Genomic DNA, 21,234 nt, shown 5'->3' with positions numbered 1-21,234 from the left:
AGAAATGGTTTGACGAGATAGGTGTGGAAGCACTTGACTGGCCTGCAGAGAGCCCTGACCGCAACCCCATTGAACACCTGTAGGATGAATTGGAACACCTACTGCGAGCCAGGCCTAATCGACCAACATCAGTGCCCGACCTCACTAATGCTCATGGCTGGATGGAAGCAAGTCCCCGCAGCAATGTTCCAACATCTAGCGGAAAGCTTTCCCAGAAGAGTGGAGGCTGTTATAGCAGCAAAGGGGGGGACCAACTCCATATTAATGCCCATGATTTTGGAATGAGATGTTCGACGAGCAGGCTTCCACATACTTTTGGTCATGTACCTTGTCCAGCACTATGGACATATTCAATAACATGAGACATGCATGGAACCATGGAAGATGTAGTGATCACAGCCAGAACAGTGTAGTTTTGAATCTGTTAAATAGAACAGAGGCCATTTTAGTACTATCAATTCATCATAAATGCATTGGTATGATTCACAGACCTGCCTCTTTGCACTGAAACCAAATACACATCTAAATATTTCTCCAAAGTGATAATATAAAAAAAACTGAGGCATATCTTACATGCGAAGAGTTTATTTATGAATAATCTGCAATGTTATACAACACTAGCACACTCTGACTGTATGTATGCTCCTTTTTAATGATCATAACATGAATACAGACCAACATGTGGCTCCAAAAACAGAGTTCCCTTTTTACAATACTCAAAAAAATACCTTGCTTTCATTTTAAATACGTGGCGTACATTTTTTGGAAATAAAATATGCATTATATGAAATATAACAGCTGCTTATTGGGTAGACTATAGTACCAAATGCGATTATATGCAAATACCTCTCTCTCCATAACACCTTACGAATTACATGCAATAACAAAAAGAAAATGGATGCCTGTATGCACGTAGAAAAAAAGCTGTACAGACTTTGTATGAAAATAGAAAACATCACAGCAAGATATGCAACGATAGTATCTACGTTACAAATAGCTTGCAGTACAAAAGGTCTATGAGAATGACCATTTAACGATAGTCCACCTGGAACCTAGCCTAGAGTTACAGGGCAGAGGGTTGGTAGTGTCAACCATAGAATTACAATGATTAGAAGTAGAATCCTACTTAGAATTTCAATCATTCTAATTCGATGGCGTCAACATTATCCTGTGCTTGATATCAGGGCTACTGTATCACAAACTCAAAGCTCAAACTGACTTCCTGCTTACGCAACATCCCTCCGTACCGCATAAATTCAATCCCGGGGTAAAGATAATAGCAGTATGTTTGTAGCAAGCGGGGGAAAATAACATATTGAAGTCTTTATACATGGAAAACTGTTTTGGTTCAGAATTAGATCTTTCAACAAGTACTGGTTGATGACACACACGGCCTTACATATAGTCTAATGTGATATGCAAGCCAGTTATTTGAGCAACAACATAAAGGTGTATAACAATTACAATTAAATCCTTAGTGAAGAGCATGTAAACATATGAATTGCTATGCTTTGCCAGCTTACAAGGCGTTTGATATGTTGAACGTTTACATTTATCAGGTTAATGAATTAACATTTTATATATCAAAGATATAGTTGATTTCCATAACATACATTTCATTATTATTGCCAAAATAACACAAAATGGTCTTATCCATATACAATTAAGGATGAATTACAACATGTCCATGTTGAAATAAGAAAACGAGCTTAGCCATTAAAGTACACATACTGTATGTGTTGAACATAAAGAAACATTTGGTACGCCTCAAAATGGCAGCATATCCCCTATATCCCTCCAACTCAACTCTGGACCTTGAAGCTAGTTCCACTGCATTTTTTCATTGTTCCCTTCTAATCAGGGACTGATTTACACCTGGGACACCAGGTGGGTGCAATTAATAATTAGGTAGAACAGAAGAACAGCCGGCTGCTGACCTCATAGGGTAAGAGTTGAGTACCCCTGCCCTACATAGTCCACTCATTTTGACTAGGGTCAATAGGGCTCTGGTCAAAAGCAGTGCACTATGGCATAGGGTGCTATTTGGGACTCAGCCTACCACAGAAACAGAAGTGTGTACAAGGCACACTGAGATCCTTACATGTCTATCTATTGTTCCTTGCAAAAAAAAAGCACTTTTGGAAAAAATGTGATACATTCACGTGATATCTCAAAAATGGATTTATGTGAGCAAATGAAACTGCACGGTTAAATATAAACCTCTTTTACATTTGAAAATATACTTAAAATATACTTCTTTTTTTGTACAGTATGAGGATTGATTAACAAAAATAAATACATTTTGCGAAATGAAATGCCGCTGCGATTGCTGATGCTGAAAGAACAAAATCTGACCCCTGACACAGTCCTGACACAGTCCTGACACAGTCCTGACACACCATGGCACTAGAAATGAAAGGAAACGGTCCTCGCATTCACCCGAGGAACCCCTCCAATGGTGAACCACCAGCGACTCACAGACAGTTGACACAGGACCAGTGACGTTAGCTAACAGTGCCACCTCTGGTGCTCTCAGTACCAAATGGTAGAGATTTAACGCAACGATTTGTAATGAGATCAATGTCTTGGGCCCCATCTCAAATGTAGGTGTCTAGGGGGCAGTTTGGGATTGGGCCTTACAGGACACAGGCTCTCGGCTGCTCTCTCAAAGCAGCCCCAAGAGAAGCCCTGTGTAACAACAGTATTGCTCTGAGTGACATTTTTGTCAAACACCACAGTGTTTTATATCTAGCCTGATCCCAGATCTGTTAGTGCCGTCATGCCAACTGTCAAACCAATGACCATAGGAGGTGGCAGGACAGCAAAAACAAATCCGGGACCAGGCTATTCTCAATCTGGTCCAGCCTCGTATTGAATTACATTCTCAGGCTCACGGCCAATAACAGAAAACAGAAAAGATGTATCCATTGGTAATAACATCTCAAGAGTATAGCTTTCAAAATCGGATTCTTCTTCGACATTTAAGTTCTCAACGCAGGTAAGAAAATATACAGTTCAGCAACAAACCTCACAAAAGTATGTTGGAATAAAACCTTAAACCTCTATAATTATTATTTACATTTGGTGTGTGCGTAAGTAACACTGATTGTAATGCGAGACGTTTGTCTTTTTGTGGATTCATCTCATAGTAACGGTTTGTGTTTGAAAAGCAGAAGCACTTCTTTACATTCATATTCCAACATCAGGCCTCTAGGAAGGAACCACAGTGCTGTTGTATTGGGATTTGTGAGACAGTTGATGACAGACATGCAATTCCAAGAAAACCCAGCTGACGTCCCAAATGGCACCCTATTTACTATATAGTGTACTACTTTTTACCAGAGCCCTAAGGGCCCTAGTCAAAAGTAGGACACTAATGACTGGAAGTATCTGGAAGGAGAGGAGGATGGTGAAGAGGAGGAAGAGGAGGGTAAGTAGAAGTATGAAGGCCAGAGGACTGATGGGTCCAGGTGGTTCTCTTGTTTGGCAGTCGAGAGGCCATTGGAGCACCAAGAGTCAGACAGACATTATAGACTGTTGCTGTTGCGTAAACAATGCTTGTACTGGTGAAAAGGGCGCACAGTGGTTGGAGGGGGGGGGGGGGGGGGGGGGGGGTCATGGGGTGAGATAAAGTTTGTGTCCTAATTCCCTATCTAGTGCACTACTTTTGGCCAGGGCCGATAGAGTTCTGGTCAAAAGAAGTGCACTATATAGGGAATAGGGTGCTATTTGGGAGACACACAAAGGCATTGACTGAAACGTTTACGGACGGATGGACGGACGGACGGAGCGGTGACCAAAGCCAATTCCCCCCCAGATGTCGAAGGTATTGATAGAGGTCGAGGTTACACTCTCTCCACTCGACTAGGATCATAGGAGTCTGAGGAGTAAAAGAACGGACACCAATCACAATCCAGTCAGAGATTCACGATGATGATTCCATTAGCTAAAAGGTTCATTCATACACAGTAATGAGAACACAGGGAAATCCAAGTCTGGGTGCCAGTCTGTTTGTGCAATCATGCCAACTCTTGGTCACTCATTGCAATGCCAATCTGGCAAGAACACAAACAGATCTGGGACCAGGCTAGGAAAATCCTTATTTAAAACAACTTGTTTCAGTGAGTCACAGTGGTCTCGGAGGACTCCCAGCTCTCACACACACACACACACACACACACACACACACACACACACACACACACACACACACACCCTTCCATCGACACCCGCTAAACCAACCCAATAAACAGTTCTATCATACAGCTGGAATAATCGTTTCTGGAGTGGTTTTATGGCTGGGTTCTCCCACAGTTCTGCTATAAAAACACCTTATTGTCCACTTAGGTCAAACTGCCATTTAACCAGCCAGAGCAAAGGTTGCATCCCTACTAGTTCATCTGAGAATGTTCTTAGTGTGTTTTCCAGCAGTATTAAGTCTTTAGAATGTATCAAAACCAAGTCTAAATGAAACTTCTATCACTCATATGCTAGGATAATAGCTCCCTCTTGTGGCACACATGCCAAAACAAATCTCCCTTCCACTAATGAACGAGGCTGAAAAAATGCACATCTTTCAAGATCAAACAAAATATATTTACCTGTGCCTATTGTACAAGGACGTATTTAATGCACTTTGAACTGTAGTATGAAAAGTGTTTTAAAATGGTTCTTATTTAAGACATGCATGTGTCCATGTTCCTACCGTACCCGAGAGCATCTCGCCGTCCTCTAGGGTGGGAGAGGAGCCACAGGAAGACACACTGAAGCTCAGGGGGAGGGTGATCTCTCTCTTGGCCACCGTGCCGCTACGAGGTTTAGGGATGGGCTTGGGGAGGAGAGGAGGTTTCATAGGTCTGGAGACCGGCTCTGGCCTAACCTCCTGTTGGACATCTGGTTTCTCACTCCTCTCCGCCTCCTGCCCCTCTCTTTTCTCATCTGGCTCTACCACCTCATCCTTCTCCACCTCCTGCCCCTCTATTTTCTCATCTGGCTCTAACACCTCATCCTTCTCCGCCTCCTGCCCCTCTCTTGTCTTCTCCTCTCTTTTCGTCTTTGGCTCTTTCTCCTCATCCTTCTTCCCCTTGATTTTGACTTCCTCTTTCTCCTCCTCCTCCTGCACGACATCTGGCTCATCTTCTATCTCTTTCCCCTCCGCCTTGGACTCCATCCTCAACTCCTCCATCTCCCCCCTCTCTCTCTTCTCCTCTGCCTGCCTCATCCCTTCCCCTGGGTTTGCGTCGTTCTCTCGCTCTGCCTCTACCACTACCCCGGTCTCTTGTTCTGGTTCTGCCTCTCCTGAACTCCTGACACGGATGCAGGAGACGGAGAACGGCTCATCCATGTGGGCCATGCTCTCCGTGCAGCCAGGTGATATGGAGGAGGGGGACGAGGAGAGCCTGGGGGAGGCACCACCACTACCGTGTCCCTTCTTTCCTTGCCTCTCCCCACCCCCTCCCACACTCAGCACGCTGAGGGCCAGCTCCTCATCTCGGGTCATGGGCAGAGACAGGGGCAGACTACTGGGAGGGAACTCCGGTAGCTCCAGCACCATGGAGGGGTGGCTCTGGCTCTCTCCACCTCCTCCAGCATGTCTGTCTTCATATACTGATAGGCTGTCATCCTTACTGGGTCCTCCTCCTTTCTCCTCTCCCAAGGTAACCACGGATACATCTACCTCCATCATCCGTTCGAACTGTCTTCTCACATGCTTTGTCTCCGTGTCTCTGTCTGGACTGTGCTCCTGGGTTTCTTCTTTGTGTTGCCTCTGATTCTCTGTGTTGTCTCTATGCTCCTGCTCCTCCTCTTTCTGTTCAACCAGGCCCAGTGATTCCACAGCCTGTGCTCCTTCTGGATGGAGTTCTGGTGTCTCTTCCCCAGTCTTTGTGTCATATTGGTTCTGCTGCTCTCTGTAAGGGCTGTGCGCCTGCGTTTCACCTATGCCAGTCTCTCCCTCCTCCTCACTCTCTTCCACCACCCCCTGCAGTGACTCCTCCTCTCTCTCCTGGACCCGGCTCTGCAGTGACTCCTCCTCTCTCTCCTGGACCCGGCTCTGCAGTGAATCCGGGGCTACGTCTATCCCCAGTATCCTGGCTGCTCTCTGCTCCATCGTCTCGTTCTCAGGGATCCCCTTGGCACACTTCACCTCATATAGATTACTCAGGTCCTCCGTGGGCCTGGTGTTCGCCTTCTCCTTGATCAGCAGGGTCTCCAGGTGTCGATCTGCCAACGTCGCCTCGTTACGCCAACTCAGAGGATCGGAGCTGACGCTGTATCTGTAGTCGCCATCCTTGAAGGCGATCGCTGCCTCCCGGGTCAGCCTGCCGGGTCGTGGTGACCCCCGCAACCCTTCACCTCTTGGCGACCTGCTGTTCTCACTCCGTGCCCTGCGGATGTTCAGATTGGGCACATGGCCTCTGAATCTGGGTGGCACGACGGGTACATTATCCGGCTTTACCTTCCTCTCCTCTTCCACTACTTTAGTGGGGCCCAGCTCGTCCTTATTACTGCCCTCACAGATGTGCGCAACCTCAACCTGGCTGCTTTTGGCTAGAGATGGTTTCTCTCCGCTCTCCCATAATAGCTGTACGTTCTGACATAGTTCCTCGTGGTCTAACGATGTGAGCGGTGTGGGGCCACAGTGCTGGTCCTGCTCTCCGAGACACCCAGGGGCCTCAGTGTAGACGGTGAGCCCCACGTCCCTCAGTAGAGACTCCTTGGCGACGTCCTGCTCCTGCCTGTAGGTAAGCCTGGGGTCATAGGTTTCCCTGTGGTCACTCTGTTCATTGTGGAGTTTGTAGTCTCTGAAACCAGTTGGCACCAGGTCCTCTCTCAGTGGTCTGGGGATGCTGGTCCTGTTCTGGGGCTGGGGCCTGAAGAAGGCACTCCTCACCTCCCTATATTCTGGGTCTATAGAGGAACCAGGGCCCCAGCTGTCTAATCTGGGCCTGATGGTAGGGACGTTGTTGTTGGGTTTGTTATTCAGGCGCTGGTCTGGAAGGCTAACTGTCTCCCGCTCAGAATCAAGAGGGGGAGGGGCTATGGGCTGATGTTGATGTTGTGTGTCTTCTCCGCTCAGCTCCATGATGTTCCTGTACACCTCGTCCAGGTCATCTATACACTGGTCCACACTGGGTCTCCTGGGCTGGACCTTCTGGTTCTTCTGGATCTGGTCTAGTTCTACGCCTGCAGCCTTGTTGAAACACTCCAGCTCCTCGATGGCGTCCCACGGCCGCCGGCTCACCGGCTTCAGCAGGAACTGACCAAACGCCACCTGGCCCTGGCTATTAGCGTTGACATCGTCTGGGGGTTTGGTAGTGGTGTTGGAGGTGGTGGTAGTAGCACCAGTCTTTCTGGATGTGAAGGTATGTTGGTCTCTCTCCTCCCCAGATCCAGAGGGTGGAGGCTGGGGTGGGAGTGATGGAAGTGACAGGGGCTGGGCCGGGCTGATACTGAGGCGGGAGAAGGCGCTGTTGCTGGACGGGTGGAGGTTCTTCTGGCCTTTCATGGGGTAGCCCACGCCGTAGGATGCGGACACAGAGCTGCAGTCGGGTCCCACGCCGCTGTCTGTGGTTGTGTCTGAGGCCGGGTGGCCTGGCTCCTGACCCCCCTGTCCTCCAGTCTGTCCTGTCCCCCCTGTACACCCAGGACCCTTCACGGGGGAGCTGGTCTGGGTTTCCTGGTTCCTGTACTGGTCCCCGGGCCAGGAGCCGGCATAGCACAGCTCCTTGTCAGCACTGGCCTGGAGTGACCAGGCGTCTACTATCTCCTTCCTCAGAGGACCCTTCCTGGTGCTTCTCATAGAACTGAAGCTGCTGGTGTGGGAGGGGGGTTTGAGACCCATGTCTGATAACGACTTGCTACGGAGGCTTTGGCTGTTGTCTGATTGGACCACAGTGTTTTGGTTGTCTTCTGTGGCGAAGACGCTCACGATTGGCAGACTACTTGGCAGACTGTCAGGCATCTTCTCGTTATTGTTCTGGTCTGCTGTGGAGACTGAGTCTTTATTGGTTTGTTGTTGCTGCATGTGGATGGGGACAGACACCAGGCAGAATATGGTCTCACTGTGAGACTTCCTCTTAGAGTTTCTGTTGTTGTGGTCTACCCCCGAGTCTCCTGGAACTATCTTCTTCACCTGGGTGATGGTTGTTTCCGAGAATCCTTGGTCTGAGCTGGAGCTAAGAAGCACCGATGAAGCCGTGGCTGGGGGCTGGAAGGCAGAGAAACCACCTAGGTTGTTTTTGGGAATATACCTGTTACAGTTTTGGTCAGTTGCTGCTGGGAAGTTATCTAGTGAGTCAGTCTCTTTGTGCAAATCGCTGTGCTGCTGCTTCCACCGGTTATTCTTATTGTCATAGTCGCTAGTAGACTTCGGCGTTGTCGGACTGGCTGGATCTGACGTGCTGGCAAGTGTCAACGGGGCCCCCGTGGAGGCGAGGGACAGGAAGGCACTGTCATCAGACGAGTGGTCTGACACGGTGACACTGGGAAGCTCAGAGGATGTGGAGTTACGGATGTGGCGAATGTTGTCGGGGTCCGTCATGGAGTTACCTCCGCCGCCTAGAGACGAGCTTCCTCCCCCGGAATTTTGTCGGACACGTGGGTCGTGGACGTACTGGATGCCAGGACCCAGGCCCGGCTGGTGCTGCTGCTCGCTGTAGCCAGGGTAGAGCTGCTTCCGGTGGGGCACGCTCCTCTCTCGGAGGGGCTCTCTCTGAGGCTCCGGCCAGGACCCTCCTCCACCGGTGTGTCTGCTACTGAACCAGGGGTCCGGGGTCCCACGCATCTGTTGCTGCTGGAACACCTGGTGGTACCTGATAATAACAAATTATAAAGTATTTAACATCTACTTTGTATATTACATTAATGTTCATTTGGTCATTTAGCAGATGGTTCTCTACAACAGAAAATGATCAAAGCGCTTCAAAAGCAAAGTAAACAAGTAATATTACAAATCACAAGTAAGGCTACAACAAGTTGCTACAACAATTACCTGTAGTTCACTGGGACCTCTCCATAGCCCCTGTGACCTCCATGGCCCCCTCTCATAAGAGGAGCTCTCTTGGGGGGATACGATGGGGGAGGGATATAACCCGGAGGATCCGTGCCGGACCCTCCATCTTGTGAATAATAGTCCAGCCTGGGGTCACCCATCCTGGGGTGGGGGAGGGGGGTTCTGTCCCTGGCCTGGGGCTGTGGAGTTGATGCTGCTGCTGGGTCTCCTGACAGCGTCTCAGAACTCCCCCGGGTCTGCTGGTGCACCTCGTAGGACGGAGGCCGCAGGGGACGGCTGAACCGGGTCTTTGGTACCAGAGAGGCCTGGCTAAGCTGGCTGGCCATACTAGCCTGACTGGATGGTCTGCTGTCATTCTCAGACCACCTGTCCCTGTCCCCTGTCCCAGCCTGGTTGTGGTTATATCTGTTGTAAGGGTCGTGATGGGACCCTGGATGGCCGTTGACCTTCCTGTACACGTCCTGCCCAGACCCAACAGACCCAGACATGGCCACGTATTGCAGGCTGTCCGGCGGCAGCATTCGGGGCAGAGACTGGGACTTCCCTTTGTTCCTGGGCCCCATTACAACCACAGCGCCATCCGGTGTCCGGAGGTGGCGCTGCTGCAGTTGCTGCTGCTCCTGAGCCCGAGCCCAACTGTCGCCCTCGCTGTCCGAGAGCTGGCGGGCGAAGCTGACCACGGCGGGTCGCCACTCGTCCGTGCCCAGGCTCTGACACTTCCTCTCCACGGCAGCCGTCGTCCACTGCTGCAGCGCTGCCTCTCTCTGCTTGGAGCGGGACTGGGCCTGGGACTGGACTGCCCAACGCTGCCTCTCACGCTGCTGCCGCTGATCCTCTGGGGGCACCTAGACAGACAGAGGACAACAATGGAAAGCAGTCTTTGTATAGGTCTCAAACGACAACCTAGTCCCTATGTAGTGCCATACCTTTGATCCAGGGCCTGTGGGGAATAGGGTGCCATTTGGAACACGCATTATTGTGTCATCCTCAGTGGTTTTACTTATCATTACACTATGTCTTTTAAAAAGGTCAAATAAACTATTCACAGATTTAAATCACCTCCTGCCTCTGCGGCTGCTGCACCCCCTCTGACCTATAGCCTCCTCCTCGAGGTTCTCTGAAGTCAGCGTAATCCAGGAGAACACTGAAGTCCTGGCCTCTCCTCCTCCAGTAGGACACGTCTCGGTGGCCCCTGGACTCTGAATACACCCCTCTGGGCCCCTCACAGAACCTAGAACACAGAGAAGACAACACAGTATTAGAACCTAGAACACACAGAACCCAGTATTAGAACACCGTATGAGAACCTAAAACACAAAGAACGCACACTATTAGAGACTAGAGCACTCATACAGTGCCGTCAGGAAGTGTTCAGACCTCTTGACCTTTTTCACATTGTTACTTTACAGCCTTATTTTAAAATGGATTAAATTGGTTCCCCTCCTCATCAATCTACAGACTATACCCCATAATGACAAAGCAAAAACAGGTTTTTAGAAATGTTTGCTAAATTATTAAAAATAAATAACTGAAATATGGCATTTACAGCATCGAGTCTTCTTGGGTATGACGCTACAAGCTTGGCACACCTGTATTTGGGGAGTTTCTCCCATTCTTCTCTGCAGATCCTCTCAAGCTCTGTCAGGTTGGATGGGGTGCGTTGCTCCACAGCTATTTTCAGGTCTCTCCAGAGATGTTAGAGCGGGTTCAAGTCCGGGCTCTGGCTGGGCCACTCAAGGACATTCAGAGAAGCCAGAAGCTTGTCCGGAAGCCACTCCTGCATTGTCTTGCCTGTGTGCTTAAGGTCATTGTCCTGTTTGAAAGTGAACCTTCGCCCCAGTCTGAGGTCCTGAGCAGGTTTTCATCAAGGATCTCTGTACTTTGCTCCGTTAACCCTGACTAGTCTCCCAGTCCATGCTGCTGAAAAACATCCCGACAGCATGATGCTGCCACCACCATGCTTCACCGTAGGGATGGTGCCAGGTTTCCTCCAGATGTGACGCTTGGCATTCAGACCAAAGAATTCAATCTTGGTTTCATCAGATCAGAGAGTCTTGTTTCTCATGGTCTGAGAGTCCTTTAGGTGCCATTTGGCAAACTCCAAGCGGGCTATCATGTGGCTTTTACTGAGGAGCACTGTCTGTCTGGCCACTCTACCATCAAAGAATGATTGATTGGTGGAGAGCTGCAGAGATGGTTGTCCTTCTGGAAGGTTCTCCCATCTCTACAGAGGAACTCTAGAACTCTGTCAGAGTGACCATAAGGTTCTTGGCCCTTCTCCCCAGATTGCTCAGTTTGGCCGGGCGGCCAGCTCTAGGAAGAGTCTTCCATTTAAGAACGATGGAGGCCACTGTGTTCTTGGGGACCGTCAATGCTGCAGAAATGTTTTGGTACCCTTCCCCAGATCTGTGCCTAAGCACAATCCTGTTTCGGAGCTCTACGGACAATTCCTTCGAGCACATGGCTTGATTTTTGCTCAGACTTGCACTGTCAACTGTGGGATCTTATATTAGACAGGTGTGTGCCTTTCCAAATCATGTCCAATCAATTGAATTTACCACAGATGGACTCCAATCAAGTTGTAGAAACATCTCAAGGATGATCAATGGAAACAGGATGCACCGGAGCTTAATTTCGGGTCTCATAGCAAAGGGTCTGAATACTTATGTAAATAGGTGTTTTTATTTTTAATAAATGTGCAAAGATTTCTGAAAACTTGTTTTTGCTTTGTCATGTGTAGATTGCTGAATATATATATATATATATATATATTTATATATATATATATATATATATATATATATATATATTTAATACATTTTAGAATAAGGCTGTAACATAACAAAATATGGAAAAAGTCAAGGGGTCTGAATACTTTCCGAAGGCACTGTAACCCAGTATTAGAATGTAGAACACAAAGAACACAGTATTAGAACCTAGAATACACAGAGTATAAGAACCCAGAACACACTATTAGAACACACAGTAGTTGATCCTAGAACACACAGTAATAGAACACACAGAAATAGAATCTAGAAACCTAGAACACACACAGGACACATCAGGAATAATTCTACAGCAAGATGTCATTGAGGCCCTCTTCCACTGGAGGGAGTCAGAACACTACTGGTAGAGGAATATAGACATCAGTGGTCTGTCTCTCCCCATCTCTAAAGGCTAATGTAGAATGGAAGGGTTGCTGCTGTGTGACCATTAGAGATACACACGCATAATGCAAGCCAACACCCAGTCTCTGGATAGGATATAGGCCTAGTTACAGCTATTTCTGGATATTCCTACTGTACATGCAAAGAAACATGACATGTGTGCACCCTACGGTCTGAGAGAAGCTGATTCTCCATGCTTTTCTCATTTTCTGTCAGTGTAGTCAGCCGTGAGAATTAGGTAAGTTCCACTGCATCCCATATCTTATATTACAGCCTAGTTAGTCAATAGTAAGTGGATAGCATCGGCACCTCCTAGTGGAAAGATGAGGTATAATCCATATTTACCTTCAACAACTAAGCTAAAAACACCCCAGCAACAACCATTGTAAAAAGTGTCACGTATATGATTTTAATGCTTACATTTTCTAATCAAATGCACTGTTTGCACTTGAGGCAAGGTTAGGCTATGCAGGTTGAATTATATATGCCTAATATAATCAATGTTACCATTGTGTAATATTCAAGGTCAAATCCCTGTTCTATGAGCAAATATGAAAAACAACAAATTGAAAAAAATACAAAAATAAAAAATACATATAAAAAAATACAAAAATCTACATCTACTGAAATAGTATATAATCGAGTGTCATTGGGTACTGATATCATAGAATTACGTAGAGAATGAATTCAGCTACAGAGCTATACAATACACAAACCTCCAGCACTGCTCCTGCAACTAGGCTACTCAAGCTGAAAGGACAGACGAAAGAATGAGTGTCTCTGTAAAAATCCTACATTTTAACACCAAGGGACATTCCCCCGGAAAGGTTGCCATTGCATAACACCTTAACTGAACTAAGAATAGCAGGCAGCATCTCTTCTCCATATTTAAATGCTGTGTGCATTATTAATGTTGAATGCGTTACATAAGGAAGGTTCTATGTGAAGCGATGGAGAGAGGGGCTATCGATAGCCTACTACTGATCGGGGTTTTAAAACAGGCAGACGTCCCTATCTGTCTCCATGCGTCCCAAATGGCATCCTATTCCCTATATGGGTCATTCTACAGAAGTGGTGCAAATTGGGGGTTGGAAAAACATGATCATTTGTATCCTGTTTTTGCCAAACTTTCAGCACACGTCTTCCAACATATGTCAGGTAGACATACAGTTGAAGTCGGAAGTTTACATACACCTTAGCCAAATACATTTAAGTTTTTCACAATTCCTGACATTTAATCCTGGTTAAAAAAATTCCCTGTTTTAGGTCAGTTAGGATCACCACCTTATTTTACGAATGTGAAATGTCAGAATAATAGTAGAGAGAATTATTTATTTAAGCTTTTATTTCTTTCATCACATTCCCAGTGGGTCAGAAGTTTACATATACTCAATTAGTATTTGGTAGCATTGCCTCTAAATTGTTTAACTTGGGTCAAACGTTTTGGGTAGCCTTCCACAAGCTTCCCACAATAAGTTGGGTGAATTTTGGCCCATTCCTCCTGACAGAGCTGGTGTAACTGAGTCAGGTTTGTAGGCCTTCTTGCTCGAACAGGCTTTTCAGTTCTGCCCACAAATTTGCTATAGGATTGAGGTCAGGACTTTGTGATGGCCACTCCAATACCTTGACTTTGTTGTCCTTAAGCCATTTTACCACAACTTTAAAAGTATGCTTGGGGTCATTGTCCATTTGGAAGACCCATTCGCGACTAAGCTTTAACTTCCTGACTGATGTCTTGAGATGTTGCTTCAATATATCCACATAATTTTCCTTTCTCATGATGCCATCTATTTTGTGAAGTGCACCAGTCCCTCCTGCAGTAAAGCATCCCCACAACATGATGCTGCCACCCCCGTGCTTTACGGTTGGGATGGTGTTCTTTGGCTTGCAAGCCGCACCCTATTTGCTCCAAACATAACAATGGTAATTATGGCCAAACAGTTATATTTTTGTTTCATCAGACCAGAGTACGATCTTTGTCCCCATGTGCAGTTGCAAACCGTAGTCTGGCTTGTTTATGGCGGTTTTGGAGCAGTGGTTTCTTCCTTGCGGAGCTGCCTTTCAGGTTATGTTGATATAGGACTCGTTTTACTGTGGATATAGATACTTTTGTACCCGTTTCCTCCAGCATCTTCACAAGGTCTTTTGCTGTTGTTTTGGGATTTATTGGCACTTTTTGCACCAAAGTACGTTCATCTCTAGGAGACAGAAAGCGTCTCCTTCCTGAGCGGAATGACGGCTGCGTGGTCCCATGGTGTTTATACTTGCGTACTATTGTTTGTACAGACGAACATGGTACCTTCAGGTGTTTGGAAATTGCTCCCAAGGATGAACCAAACTTGTGTTTTTTTCCTGATGTCTTGGCTGATTTATTTTGATTTTCCCATGATGTCAAGCAAAGAGGCACTGAGTTTGAAGGTAGGCTTTGAAATACGTCCACAGGTACACCTCCAATTGATTCAAATGATGTCAATTAGCCTATCAGAAGCTTCTAAAGCCATGACATCATTTTCTCGAATTTTCCAAGCTGTTTAAAGGCACAGTCAACTTAGTGTATGTAAACTTCTGACCCACTGGGATTGTGATACAGTGAATTATAATTATAAAATGACTTGTGTCATGCACAAAGTCGATGTCCTAACATACTTGCAAAAACTATAGTTTGTTAACAAGAAATTTGTGGAGTTTTAATGACTCCAACCTAAGTGTATGTAAACCTCTGACTGTACATACTACTCACACACATTTGTTTGCATTGCATATTTGAAATACTTAGCTGAATTCCTTACCATCCCATTAAATTGGCCAGGTCCAAAACATACTGATAATGTTTCAGTAAAGGGAGAATCATGCACAGTGTTGATCCTTTTGATTAACCTTCTATTACAGATACATTTTAGAAATTGTATTTGCATACCAAATTAACAAAATGGTAAAAACATGATTTAACCTGATTTTCTAAACCTTCAAGTTGAAATTTAGAGAAATATCATCTCTATTGTTCTCTGTAAAATTTTCAATGTTGATTGTATATATTTGAAACTTGTTGATTGATTGATTTACTTATGCATCTAATTAAATATGTTGTTGGATGCTTAAATTGTCAATTTACCTATCTTTATTTTGGAAAAATAACATCCGTTTCGGTGTAAATCAATCAGATAAATGGAGGACTCATTTTAGTATAGATATTGCCATTCAGAGCTTCCACCATTGAAAAGTAAGCTGGGTGGGGATTCCCTTTTTCTCCCCAATTTTCAATCTTGTCTCATCGCTGCAACTCCCCAAAGGGATTGGTGGAAGCGAAGGTGGAGTCATGCGTCCTCCGAAACATGACCCGCCTAACTGCGCTCCTTAACAACCGCCAGCTTAACCCGGAAGCCAGCCACACCAATGTGTAGGAGGAAACACTGTTCAACTAGCGACCAGGGTCACCCCGCAGACACCCGGCCCGCCACAAAGAGTGGCTAGAGCGCGATGAGCCAAGTAAAGCCCCACCAGCCAAACCCTCCGTTAATCCGGACGACGCTGGGCCAATTGTGTGCCGTCCTATGGGACTCCCGGCCACGGCCGGTTGTGGCACAGCCCAGAAATGAACCCGGGTCTGTAGTAACACTTCTAGCACTGCGCCACTCGGGAGGCCCCAGACGTCTATGTTTTGACCAAATAGATGTAAATGTTTGGGCTCTTGGAGGGTTGGAGCCCCCCTGCTGGCTATGAAACTTAATTCACTACACTTTTCCCTGAAGTGTGCACTTGTCCACTACCCACATGGTGGTCCTCTGTAGCTCAGTTGGTAGAGCATGGCGCATGCAACTTTATAATGGAGATAGCCTCAATGGCGCGGTCTGTGCTGTCACAGACACCATAATGGCACAGATACAAAGATGAGACCTCTATATATCTCTATGGTGTCAATTGTTACGGCTGGGACAATTTTGGTTTGGACACAAGTAACATATGGCTGGCTATCTTTCATTTGGACAGATGTACATCCCAGCAAATATACAGTGGGGCAAAAAAGTATTTAGTCAGTCACCAATTGTGCAAGTTCTCCCACTTAAAAAGATGAGATAGGCCTGTAATTTCCATCATAGGTACACTTCAACTATGACAGACAAAATGAGAAAAAAAATCCATAAAATCACATTGTAGAATTTGTTATGAATTTATTTGCAAATTATGGTGGAAAATAAGTATTTGGTCACCTACAAACAAGCAAGATTTCTGGCTCTCACAGACCTGTAACATCTTCTTTAAGAGGCTCCTCTTTCCTCCACTCGTTACCTGTATTAATGGCACCTGTTTGAACTTGTTATCATTATAAAAGACACCTGTCCACAACCTCAAACAGTCACACTCCAAACTCCACTATGGCCAAGACCAAAGAGCTGTCAAAGGACACCAGAAACAAAATTGTAGACCTGCACCAGGCTGGGAAGACTGAATCTGCAATAGGTAAGCAGCTTGGTTTGAAGAAATCAACTGTGGGAGCAATTATTAGGAAATGGAAGACATATAAGACCACTGATAATCTCCCTCGATCTGGGGCTCCACGCAAGATCTCACCCCGTGGGGTCAAAATGATCACAAGAACAGTGAGCAAAAATCCCAGAACCACACGGGGGGACCTAGTGAATGACCTGCAGAGAGCTGGGACCAAAGTAACAAAGCCTACCATCAGTAACACACTACGCCGCCAGGGACTCAAATCCTGCAGTGCCAGACGTGTCCCCCTGCTTAAGCCAGTACATGTCCAGGCCCGTCTGAAGTTTGCTAGAGAGCATTTGGATTATCCAGAAGAAGATTGGGAGAATGTCATATGGTCATTTAATAAAAACTAAACTCGTCGTGTTTGGAGGACAAAGAATGCTGAGTTGCATCCAAAGAACACCATACCTACTGTGAAGCATGGGGGTGGAAACATCATGCTTTGGGGCTGTTTTTCTGCAAAGGGACCAGAATGACTGATCCGTGTAAAGGAAAGAATGAATGGGGCCATGTATCGTGAGATTTTGAGTGAAAACCTTCCATCAGCAAGGGCATTGACGAAGAAACGTGGCTGGGTATTTCAGCATGACAATGATCCCAAACACACCGCCCGGTTAACGAAGGTGGGGCTTCGTAAAAAGCATTTCAAGGTCCTGGTGTGGCCTAACCAGTCTCCAGATCTCAACCCCATAGAAAATCTTTGGAGGGAGATCAAAGTCCGTGTTGCCCAGCAACAGCCCCAAAACATCACTGCTCTAGAGGAGATCTGCATGGAGGAATGGGCCAAAATACTAGCAACAGTGTGTGAAAACCTTGTGAAGACTTACAGAAAACGTTTGACCTCTGTCATTGCCAACAAAGGGTATATAACAAAGTATTGAGATAAGTATTTGGTCAATAAAAGTTTATTTTCCACCATAATTTGCAAATAAATTCATTAAAACATTTCTAAATTTGTCCATCATAGTTGAAGTGTACCTATGATGAAGATTACAGGCCTCTCTCATCTTTTTAAGTGGGAGAACTTGCACAATTGGTGGCTGACTAAATACTTTTTTGCCCCACTGTATTAGTCCCAAATCCTACTTTACATATTTCTTGATATATTAGATGTTCGGTAGTGACACTTCTTAAAAATACATGAAGATTTACCAACTTGCTTACTAATTTTTTCCAAAATATCTGCAGGCTACTCACCATGTGGCTATTCTGGAGAGGGGTGCAATCCCATCACCTGGTGATATGTGTAGGGGTGTGGCTTAAGGTACATTAATGCTACAGTCTTTTAATGTGCGTGTTACGGTGGGACAGCATTTTTTAGAGAGATTTTTTACAAAATATATCAATATTTTTAAATGTAATAATAGAAGAACTGAAGGCCTAGTGGTTAGAGCGTTGGGCCAGTAACCGAAAGGTTGGTGGATCAAATCCCCGAGCTGCCAAGGTCAAAATCTGTCGTTCTGCCCCTGAACAAGGCAGTTAACCCACTGTTCCTAGGCCATCATTGTAAATAAGAATTTGTTCTTAACTGACTTGCCTAGTTAAATAAAGGTAAAATAAAAAATAGTGCACTATAAAGGAATAGAGTGCCATTTGGGATGTAAAATCTGTCTGCAGAACTGGGCATGCTCAGACGGATGTTGGCGCTGGGGTCTATCATCAGCAGTAGTAGCAGCAGTTCTAGTCTGTTTACAACACAACTGTCCCATGTGGCAGATTAAGACTCCAGAACACATTACCCCAACTCCCTGTCTACTGGCTTTATCGGAAAGGGAGGGAGGGAAAGATAAAAAGAAAGGGAGAAATAGAGAGGTGAGAGAGAGAGGGAGAGAATCTGTGGTGCAGCATCCCAATGCAGAACTCCTATACTGACTGACTCCACCTTTGCATGACTATGTGCCAAACAAGATTCCTGCAACAGACCAACTGTATGATTAACAACATGCAAGCGAGAGATGTCAAGATTGCATGCAATGATAAAAAAAAAAGGAAAACAACACTAGCATTCCAAAAGATTAAGTAGACGGACTCACCCGCTATCTGTCGTGAGAGAATCGCCCAAGGAGTGGGTGTCACCTTGGTTACCGCTGTCGGCTTCCCTCCTCTGTGTTTGGCTGTTCCTGTCCCTCCATGCATTGTCAGTGTGACTCGAGGAGTAGCTTTTGGTTGGGGCTGGGGGCTGGGGCTTCCTGCAGTTATTGTTGCCGTACACATATACCCCCGGCGCAGAGTCTATCTCATACCCGTTCACCGTGCCGTGACCACCACCAGACCGGCTCTCTAAGATCTCCTGGCGACAGGAGGAAGGGTCGCCGTAACGCTTGTTATCGTATGAGGACGGGGGGGTGGGGGAGACGGCAGTGGGGGCGGTAGAGGTGTTTTGGGGCAGCTTGTATCCATGAGAGATAAGCAGGTCCTCCACGCTGTACATGGTCGCATTTGTTTTGCTGGTGTTGTTTTTGAAAGAGGGGCGGGTGGGGGGCGTCACTCAGACCTGGTTGCTAGACGCAGCGAAAGGAGCCCGAGCACAGCTGCACAGCTGACTGGCCATCACTGGGAAAACAGGAGAGAAAGAGAGATAGATAAAGAGCGGGGGGTGTTAAAACAATTATCCCTCTGTCTCCATATCATTCTCTTTAGAGTACTGCCCAACTGGACGGAGAAGAGGGGAGAGGCGAGAACAAAACCCCCCATTTCAAAGCCTCCGCTCCTTCCACCACAAACCAACCGCTCTGTCTGCCTCCCTCTCCTCTCCTTCCCTTCCCTCTCCTCTGCCCGACAACAGGACGCCCCTCTCCTCTCCCCATTCTTTCCCCATCCTCTCCTCTCCTCCCCTTCTCTGCTCTCCTCTCTGCCCCACAACAGGAGTCTCTCCATCTCAGTCCGAGACAGAGGTCTGATACTAAGCCCACCACATGCAGACAGCGGGAGAGGAAAATCACCAGCGCTAGTTAGAGCAACCCAAAATATCCTTATGATCAATAGTAATAACGGTGCTAGTGACACATATCATGTAATAACTATGTAATAATACCTGAACTGTAGAACTGTAGCCCTGAGGCAGCGGCTGGTTGGCTAGCCCATGTTTGGTAAATCTGCGGTGGGGATTGGGAGGGTAGTCAGTGTTGCAGTGGATCTTGATGTAACAGGCTAAGCGGTGCTCCCCTCATCTTGTGTTACTCAGCTTGCCTGCACCACCAGGACTGTGTGTGTGTGTGTGTGTTCCAGCCTCTATCCACATCCAAATCCTAATCTGGGGCGTAGCTATAATAATCACCCACCCAGCCAGCCAGGCATACAGCTCCAGAACGCCCTGAGGATATTCCTGAATCCTGGGCATATGCCTGAAAGCCCCTGGGTAATATGAGTGGATTATACTCTGCCTGTATTGTAGTGACCTGTTAGTGATGTTTACAGCAGCGTACCACTGGACAGATGCTAACGCTAGTCTCCGTGTCATTGTATACCAAACAAGAGTTAGCCTAGTTCAATGGTTCCCAATTTAGGGTATGTGTACCCATGGGTGTACTTGGGCTATCCACAGGGGGTACTTGGGAAGACTTATAAAACCATAGGCTTACTGGTAAAATGCACATGAGAGGATACTTTGTATGTCCAAACAGAGCTAAATGTGAGTCGGGTACAGTAACCAAAAAATATTAGGAATCACTGGCCTAGTTTATACCAACACCTTCTGGGATTATACTTAAAGCAGAGATAGGAGGACAAGCCTGTGGTAGTCTAGAGTAAATCACAGTGTTTCAATAAATAATATTCTACAAAGTATTGTATATAGGCCAGAGGCTGTATGAATCAAGCATCTCAGGTGCTAATCTAGGATTACTAATTAAACAACTGATCCTAAATCAGCACTGCCATTCTGAGATGCTTTTGGAATGCAGTTCCAGACTGGAGACGTCTTGTATCGGTGTTGCGTTGCTCTATTGCCTTGCCTGCCGTCCACCACCTTAGTCGTGGTACTACCTAGGTGACTAACGGTCTCTCTAGGAGCGTGAAACACTGCCCGCTCTCTTTGTATGACCAGCCCACTAATACGATTATCTTTCTCATGTAAAACTTTAAACCTGTTAGTATTGGGGGATTGACTCTTGGCTCTGGCGCAGTGTTTCTTTTTCCTGTTTAACTGTTGCCAACTGCATTTTGGTGGAGCATTTTCTTTCAGGCACATTTCTGTTAGAGTAGATAGCTGTGAACATTGCACAAAATAAATACTGGATTTGATTACTGATGAATTAGCATACTGTCAAACTCAGATTCAACTGCAAACTTGTTTTCACAATCTTGAACCCAAAATGATGCAAAGTCTCAATTAGATAGGCCTAAACGCCAAATGTATCCAAGCCATGCCAGATGTGACACTATGTGCAAACCACATTTTAACTGCAAACCCCATTCCATCTCTGCTAATGCAACTGGTAAAACAAAGAGTTCAACAGTTCAGTCAACCTAGGATAGCGTTGTCCTGTGACATTTCTCCCATTTCTAGCAGCAACAAGTGAAGCGATACACCATCCTGGACCCTGGTCTACACAGAGGCTGCTA

The 21,234-nt window shown here is 46.3% G+C and overlaps 1 protein-coding gene across 4 annotated transcripts in view; it reads right to left on the bottom strand.

Annotated features, from left to right (window-relative positions):
* Positions 1 to 569: 569 nt before the first annotated feature.
* Positions 570 to 21,234, bottom strand: part of jcada (junctional cadherin 5 associated a) — a 35,316-nt gene continuing 14,651 nt past the window's right edge. For 3 of the 4 annotated variants that reach the window (XM_090189803.1, XM_021620617.3, XM_090189805.1), the window contains 5 exons: positions 18,705 to 19,224; positions 10,073 to 10,244; positions 8,993 to 9,858; positions 4,711 to 8,813; positions 570 to 3,880 (listed from right to left, as the gene is read on the bottom strand). In XM_090189803.1, the coding sequence (XP_090045929.1) occupies positions 3,846 to 3,880; positions 4,711 to 8,813; positions 8,993 to 9,858; positions 10,073 to 10,244; positions 18,705 to 19,102 (5,574 nt within the window). In that variant the 5' untranslated portion in view covers positions 19,103 to 19,224 and the 3' untranslated portion in view covers positions 570 to 3,845. Of the gene's footprint in view, positions 3,881 to 4,710; positions 8,814 to 8,992; positions 9,859 to 10,072; positions 10,245 to 18,704; positions 19,225 to 19,705; positions 19,879 to 21,234 lie in introns of those variants that run through there. The other variant, XM_090189804.1, reaches the window with a different exon arrangement.

Source organism: Oncorhynchus mykiss, chromosome 11, assembly GCF_057628025.1.
Source record: "Oncorhynchus mykiss isolate SJ-2025 chromosome 11, ASM5762802v1, whole genome shotgun sequence".
NCBI classification, from domain to species: Eukaryota; Metazoa; Chordata; class Actinopteri; order Salmoniformes; family Salmonidae; genus Oncorhynchus; species Oncorhynchus mykiss.
This window is presented reverse-complemented; position numbering and strand designations above follow the sequence as displayed.